The 8,808-nt window shown below is 34.3% G+C and overlaps 1 protein-coding gene across 1 annotated transcript; it reads right to left on the bottom strand.

The window, feature by feature from the left end:
* Positions 1-239: 239 nt before the first annotated feature.
* On the bottom strand, positions 240-5,192 carry Smp_202850 (uncharacterized protein; the record flags this gene model as incomplete). Its single annotated transcript, XM_018797793.1, has 6 exons — positions 240-323; positions 546-674; positions 1,304-1,413; positions 2,332-2,409; positions 3,231-3,303; positions 5,094-5,192. The coding sequence occupies 6 exons, from the start codon at positions 5,190-5,192 to the stop codon at positions 240-242; spliced, it is 573 nt and encodes a 190-aa protein (XP_018652800.1).
* Positions 5,193-8,808: the final 3,616 nt, after the last annotated feature.

The raw sequence follows: 8,808 nt of genomic DNA, 5'->3' as shown, positions 1-8,808 counted from the left end.
CATGTTGATGAATAATGGAATCAAGTAGGCCAAATAGGAGAATGGAGTTTGAATACATAAATTTCGTACATTCATAGATGTGATAAGACAGTCACAGAAACGAAATACAACAAAATGAAAATAAAAAAGTCAGCATTATGGAATCAAGCGATCAAACGTTTCTGTGAGTTATGGATTACTTTTCTTCCTTCTGTATAACCACAGACAAATGGCACAGCCAATGCATACAACGAAGAAAACTACAATAAGTGGTATAATAATGTACAGGGAACCCTGTGATTGGTAAGTGTTGATTCAATCGAAGCGTCGACAATCGAGCTACTCTGAGGAAGGAAACATTAATGATAACAACAAAATGTCAAATATTTACCGAATGAGATTTAGTTGTTTGAGTTGTTTCGGTCAATTCATGTGTTAAGTCAGGTTCGGTGATACCTGTCGTTGTTACCCTGTGGTTGGTAAGTGTTGGTTCAATCGAAGCGTCGACAATCGAGCTACTCTGAGGAAGGAAACATTGGAAATATTACTAAATATATAATATTTACCAAATGTGATTCAGTTGATTCAGTGATTTTGGTCAATTCATTTGTTAAGTCAGGTTCAATGATACCTGTCGTTATTTCTCTTTGATTGATTTGTGTTCCTTCACTCTTGACATTGACATTTGAAACCGTCTGGAGAATAAAACGGTGGTAATATTACTAAATATGAAATGTTATTCAAATAACGTATCATTGCCTACACAACATTGTTAGGATTGATGACTGAAGTGAACTCATCACTTAGTTACATGATTTATATTTGCACAATGTGATCAATGACTAATGATTTAGACTATCTGCTACCGACTTGACAATCAATGTGATTTGTACATATTATCCTTCAACTGATGCAACTTGTTTCCTAAATATCACATCTTATTCTAAATATCAATCAACAGAATTATAACTGATGGTTTTATTGAAGCAATCAATCCAGGATATGCATCTCTCAAAACAGAATCAAAAACCGCTTTCTGAATTTGAATAGTGCGAGTCTATGAAACTATCACTCATTATCTAATCATGTTACCCAACTTAAGGCTCATTATGCTTCATCATTCAAATATCCATATGGAAACATAGCATTGTACTCATCCCTGATTAAACATCGTCAACGTACACAATACTATGACTCGTGCACTGAGAGAAAAACAAAAATCATTATTTATTGGCAGCAATAAAATGTTCCTCCGCGTAAATCGATTTACGATGTGAAATATGATATTAGTGAAGATAACCTCTGGAATCTACCAATTACTTACTTCAACCTGGCAACCATTTACTTTGAATTCATGATTATCCTTGTCATTACTAGCAGTGCATATTTCGGATTTTTCGCACCAAATACACGTTTTGTCTGGTGTTTTTGCATCTTCACATGTGTTAATCGAATTGTGTTTTGGACAATCTTCAGTGAAAAGATTGAAAGGATTGAATGTCAAGTTGTCAAACAAAAGGTAAGTGAATTACAAAACATATAATTATAACTCGACTATATGATGATAATGATTTCGGATCAAAGTGACTAGTTCATTCACTATGAATTTGTCATCACATTGAACGATGCGAAATTCAGTACGCTTTCAATGACAGTCACATTTCACGACAACATGTTGGAATTGAATGGAGATTCAGCGATATCGAATAACATTTTCTTCGACGACTATTGAAGTCGATCTGAACATTGGATTATGGAATGATTCTTTCAGTCGTCGTGATCTTATTTCAATAGTCTAACACGTGTTGAACTGAAAAGCAGTTGTGACTACTCACTGTTTATATTAATAAGAAAGAAAACACCTTCATACCATGAAAATCTCCAGTGTTTTTGATACTGTACAAGTATCTGCTGCTTATCATAAGTTGTAATCTGAACACGTGACTAATCTTTACCTTCAATTTGTTGAATGAAAAGGATAAAGTATAGTGTTTGGGAATGAAGATATTGTTTTCAAGGTAATTACAATTTCATAGAGTAGTTCTGTGATTTCATTACCTCAACAACATTCGATATCGCATGAACCAGTTGAAATAAAAATGGTCACTTCCATCCCATCCATCGTTCTGTCACATTTTGTTAAGGTATAGCTCACAGAAAAAAGAGGACTTCCATAGTAGTTCGAAATGTGTCCTTCATCATTCAAAATATTCAACGGCGACTCCACATGTAGTGCAACGTCGGTTGAGACTGAAAGCTGGATATTATACATGAAATTTTCTATTATATGAAAGGAAAGTGAAGCCTTCATATATGAAAATAGTCAACTTTCATAAAATAAGGTGAACATACCACCGAGAACTTCATGCTCCACCAACGTGCTACTTTGGATCCATTTTACAGGAACTATTATTTCGGCCCATGGATCAGCTTGCGTAATAAAATGTTCATAGGAAAAATATTGAAATTTCGTTTAGGAATCGATCGTTAAAAATATGCGAACGACATCACTACATATCCATTTGTACATTTACTATGAAAAAAATCCACATATGTCGATTATATTACTCGATATGTTAGTACAGACAGCGTCAGCAGACGGGGATTACGAATTTCTTCGATGATGGAGTTTAGCACAGAAAACGGAAACTACAAGAAAACGAATTCACGACAACAACCAAGGATGATGGTTGTTGAAATGAAAACGCACTACCCTCATATGATTTTGAGATGGTGGAGAAGAATTGTAACTCAGGTGGATGATTTTGATGGAGTTTTGTTCAGCTCAGAGAACGAAAGTCCATCAAAATGAAAATGCAGATAGTTGATTTAAATTTAGATAAATTCAGTAGTCCACTGTTCAGAACACCTGATCATCAACACCAGATGTTTTCAGGATGAGGTTGTACCATGGTCCTTTATCACACATAACACTACGATTTCGCTCCAAAATGTGTAAACACTTAATTGATGTTGAATTTTCAAACAACAGTAACGTCTGGACAATTAGTATACGAAAAGCATTCCGATCTTATTTCGCACAACTTTTGCCAGCACTACAACGACATTTCAATCAATTTGTTTTACGAACGAAACAACTAATTACTGTAGTCTGTCCGTGATATAGATTAAATCACCACGATAGACTTAAGCAAATTTCTGTGTTGACATAATGATTATTGAGGATAAAAGCTAAAAGTCGATTAACCATATGGGTCATTTTGAATCAGAATATAAATAATGTTTGTTACCTCCATTTTCGTCACACTTAATCGCACCAGTAAACCACGAAACCACGTCATCTTCCTGAAATTCCTTAGCAACCTGAAAAAATTGAGTGGAAATGCCAGTCAAGATCTGTCAACACATAACGACACACAATATAGCCATCTAACCGTTGGAAAAATATGTCATCGTTTGCATTAACTTATTCAAAGACAAAGATTCTTGTTCAAGATAATCGTACTGGTCTCGTCACTTTCTTCAGAAATTTGCTCTATCTAGTAAACAGAGATATCCTGACTCACATCAGTTGTCAACTTCAGTAAATTCTGCTGAATGATCTATTTACCATGAAATGAGGCGACATATCATAACATGATTATCTGTGCTTGTTCTTTCCATAACTATTGAAGGCACAAGCATTTCGTGGGAGCTAAACGTCTCTTGGAGAACGATCGAATTATGTTGCGCAACCTTTCTCTGGATTATGATTGTGGTTTATCATTCTGCGTCAACTTCGTCAAATTATGACACAAATTATGACAACTAATCACAATCACAGTAAAGTACTAAATACTGATACTCGAACAATTACACACTGAAAAGCGATCAAGGTTTCGGCAATTATTCTCTCAGATTATTCCACAATGACATTTTCAAACAGCTGATCTACGCGAGATGTAGTAATGTTTGACAGAATGAGACGGTGTCGAAAAGTACTCTAACGTACACTGTTTATCCTTAATGGGAGCTAAGACGTCAGAAGTTTTGTTGATAACATTTCACTTCTTATAATTCATTGTTTTTTAAGAGTGCTAGAATAAATGTGTCATTAGAAAGTTAATCATAGGATCGAATAGTCTGTTTGTACATCACAAAATTTTCATGTTCTATCGTGTTCAATGTATCTTGATGCATTCGACAGTATTTATATGCACGAAGTAAGAGAATAATCTGAAGCAGTTGGAACAAAGCTATATTATGATTCAATTGTGCAACTTACGTCATCAAAATAGAACGCTATCTTCCCATTCCGATATATCAAACTGGTTACCTTGAATTTAAAACCTGTGAACAGAAGACCGTCGATATGTAGAATTTGAGGGATAAGTTGTGATCATGTCATTATTAGATCAGACACTGTTTGTGCATACTCACAATGTGATCAAAAGTAAGCAAGCGTTTACTGTTTTATTTCAAACGTTTTCTTAATTTGAATTCGTGACAAATATAATCAACTGTAGGTCGTTTAAATGAAACGACCATGCATCCTTCAACAGGAATGAACGATAGTTAGTATCCCAGTCTGCATAGTAACCACGTTTTCTTATTGGAACAATAAATCCTCATGCTTCTGATTGTATCTGATAGGTTGAGAGGTGTTCACATTTGCTCAATATTCTCTAGAATTACCTTTAGTACACATAACATGAGTTGTGGAGTGTGTTTACAAATAAAATATGGCAACTAAATTGTTTATGCAACGCATTGGTTTATCAGTGTTAGGTAACGATGGAAAATGAGTAGCTTCAGATTAATCGTCATTGAGATTTCTTGATTTGATTGAATAAGATGTAAGAATGACTGTATGGTGTGTAACACAAATTTACATCTCTTGAAATACAGACTTCCAATGAAGTTCCACTGAGGCCTGATAACGAAAATATATCTCTTCATTCATTTATCCACGATTGAAACGTGGTTATGACCTGATTTATCCATACTGATTTATTCGTTGCATTTCAAATCTAGTTTGTTTCTGTTAACGTCAACTGCTTTCTAATTCTCAATCAATATGCTTAAACAATCAACGGGGGTTCACTGTGATACTTTTATCAGTATTTAAAAAGAACACAATTAAGCAAACAATTACAATGAATGGTCAACATTACCGTTTTTAGAATAAAACTGTCTGATAGCCAATAATTCCTCTGAAATAATGAAAGCAAAATAAAGTCGTGTATATTGAATATCCGCCTATCGTGATACATATTAACAAAGCATAAGTTAAGACACGTTTGATCATCTTATTTTTCGAGATTTGAATGAAGCGGTTCAATTAAATGGGAGTTTCAATGATCCTAACTATTATATCAATGACATGATTGGGGTTTCTATCCAATGAACTATGAAGAATGTCGAAATTATGAAACACGGGTTGAAAAAGCTTTCAGATAACCAAAAGACCGGTAATAACTATATGACATTACACATACACACAATTGAATTAACTACTGCACAGTAATGCTAACACGTTGTCATGAATTCCGATAACTGAACAAAATGGCTATAAATCATATGATGTTCAGGGGGCTCGACTTCGAATCGATCAATTTCTAGTAGAGAAATATTTGTGGTAGTTCGTAAATTGCATGCTTGAGGAAGAGAATTTCATGATCATGCGAATGTGATAGCTGAGAATGTGTGAGATAATCAATGGTCTGCAGACAGTAACTCGAAGGTACTAAACTTTTATGAATTAAGCAAGTGACAGAAAATATTTAGAGGACATCAATGGTTATTTGATAGTTTATATGCTTCAATGATCCTAACTTATTTCTCATACAACATCGCTTTTTGTTGTACCTGTGATCATTTTGATTCTTTAAATCTACCAAGAAGTGATATATTGACTAGACATCTGTTTTATGGTAGTTTTAACAGACTGGTCAGTAGGTAGTTTCAACCTTAGCACACACATAATTCAATTAATCATTTCTACTCAATGAATTTGTGTCCATTTTTAGGTAGATCACTGTATACTGGTCAACCCCTATGAAGTAGTCAAGTTAAATATTGAATCCTTTATGCAAAATATAAGTGATAATTAAAACAAAATATTATTGATGAACTCACTTCCATTTGAAATTTCAAAGTTGTTCATATAAATGCCTTTCAAAGAATTGTCTATTTCTCCTACGATTTCTTCTTTGTACATACGTATCGTACCTGTGTTTATCGAACGAAAACATGAAATTTCATAATTAATCTGCGGTGAATTAATGACAGTCTTTGAAATTAACTGGAAACTAAAATAAACCACATAAAGTGTAGTTAGTCTGCTGTAAGGCGTCAAACTATTTACAACTTGAACAAAATAAGATATCAGCAGTAGTTAGGAATGTTAAAGAAGCACAAAACTGAATTACTGGAGAAATTAAATCAACTTTGATTCATGGAATGATGTGTGTGTAAACAAAATTTAGTAACGATTTTAGTTCAAAGAAAATGATGCTCTTACCAAAAAGGTCTATGTGGAGCCTTTTAACGTCATTACCGTAAAATTTAATCAAGAATGCTGGAACAACAGACTGAAAATTTGCAAACATATGGATTAGTACCTACATTGCCAAATGCAGTTAACTCACCTCACCAATATCCACCTTCTCAAACCTGTCATTTGAAACTGGAGGAGACTGATTTAGGCGTATTAACTGAGAGTAGTAGTAATTATGAGACTAAATATGTGAATTGAAACCTGACTGATTACTTACATATTCATAGGAATCATTCCCAAATATCACTTTTGTGTAATTCCCTAATTCCGGTTTTGTGCAAATTTCATGGCAATTGATAAACCTCGAAATCATGAAGATTATCGAGTAGACAGTGATCAATTGACAGAATAACAGAGTATATCTAAAATGGTTCAGATTAACAAACCAGTCTTATTCCATTGAAACAAATTACAATTCATATAATACACTCATTAGCCTTAACTGTAAAGCCAACACTCACCTCATTTTCTTCTTCCAAATGTTAATAATTGCTGTTAGAAGCTGTAGAGTTTATATAGATTTTTAAATGTTTGTCTGTGTTTACCTTTATGTTTGATTCCAAGTGATCATGAAGACGATCTATTTTAATTACATCATATGATTATTCTTGACCAATCAATGTGGTAGATGAAGTCATCGTTCTGCCATATTGCTTTAGCTATCGTGAAACATCGGCTAGAATTCATCCATGGTTGGTTGAAATTCCTGGCCTCTATTGATAAAAACTATTGTGAATATGATTAACAATACTTCAGTCTAAGTGATTGGTTTGTTCGTAGTCCAAAATATGTGCTTATATTTCACGAACAAACATTTTGTTGCTTGTAAGAATCAATGATTAATATACTTTCATCACCACATTCCATCTCTATTCTCTATTGTGTATGATGAACGTTATATGAATGTTAGTCAGAATAATAAACACACTGCTTACTAATAATACGTTGTGTCTATTTGACTGACATTCACCAACACACACACAAAGTAAGTACGAGCGAAATTCTCATATTACAAAATATGACCACTTTTCTAAAAACAAAATGAAGTTGAAACGAACTATTTAGCTGTCCATCAATAGAATGTCTTGCTTCAGCTATGAATGATTACTGTAACAATTTACCATCTGATTTCAAACCAGTTTTGTGGGTCTTCTTCATCGAAGCATCTAGTTTACACGTACTTAGTTTTTCAATCAATGGAACTCCCATTACTGATCCCTAGTCTTTGAGACTCGATTAGTTGTAACTTTCTGTGTATATTTGTCTATGTGACTGTGGTGAATCATCCTGACTGTAGTAGTTTGTGGATGATATCGAATGTCGACCACCGCAGGTATCTAGATGAGGTATCCTTCTTTATAGAACTTTCGCACTTGTTTTTTTCCCAAATCGTCTTGAATAGAAGGTGAAGCATGTTTGCAGTTATTTCAATGTCTGACTTCCGTGTTTCAGCTGGTATCTTGTCAGGTGCTGCTGCTTTCCCATTCCTGATTTGTCTAAAGATCATCTTGATTTCTTTGACCGTTGACGGAGTGTCATCTATTTGAAGGTTTGTATGTGCTGCTTCGATGTCAGCTTGATTCAATAGGGCTTATCTATTTAGCTGGTTCTCGAATTATTCTACCCATCTCTTCCTCTATTTTTCAATCTTCGTGATTTCCTTTCCTTCTTTGTTCTTGACTGGTCTCTCCGGTTTAGTACATCTCTCTGATAATTTCTTCGTTGTATCATATTTCTTTCCCTTGCAGCTTTTTCTACTGTCGTTGCTTGTTCTCCTATGTATTTAGGCTTGTCGGCTTTAATACTCTTCTGCACTTAGTTGTTTGCTTCCGTGTATTCTGCTTGTGCCTTGATTTTCTCTTCTCGTGTCTGACTGTTGTTAATCGCCGTTTTCTTGTTCTCCTTTCTGTGTTTTACCAACTAGTGTTACCTACGGACACTCTGGGAGGAGGTATGTGGAGAAAGGCTCAATAAACCAAATTTTCACAAACTGTACATTTATCACTGAACGATTGTACTGGTTGTTTAGGTGTATGACCCTGAATGCTTACTTTCTTCCTTCCATTTTTTAAACCAACATAGCACGGCATTGTTAACTGCTGATAAATTAATACACTCTTATACACACGTCTCTTGTTCTACAACGCTTGTGGAAATGATAACTGAACTATTAATTAACTATCATCTCTATTTATAGACTGTTGTAACATTCACATTACGTTCAACGTTCGGTTATACTACTGGAGCTATATAAACCTAACGGGAATTATTATTTACCTATAAGTGTGGATTCTGGTACCAAACTCAAGTCCTTTAGTATTCACTCTCAA

Source organism: Schistosoma mansoni, chromosome 5 (assembly GCF_000237925.1).
Source record: "Schistosoma mansoni strain Puerto Rico chromosome 5, complete genome".
Classification (NCBI taxonomy): Eukaryota; Metazoa; Platyhelminthes; class Trematoda; order Strigeidida; family Schistosomatidae; genus Schistosoma; species Schistosoma mansoni.
This window is presented reverse-complemented; position numbering and strand designations above follow the sequence as displayed.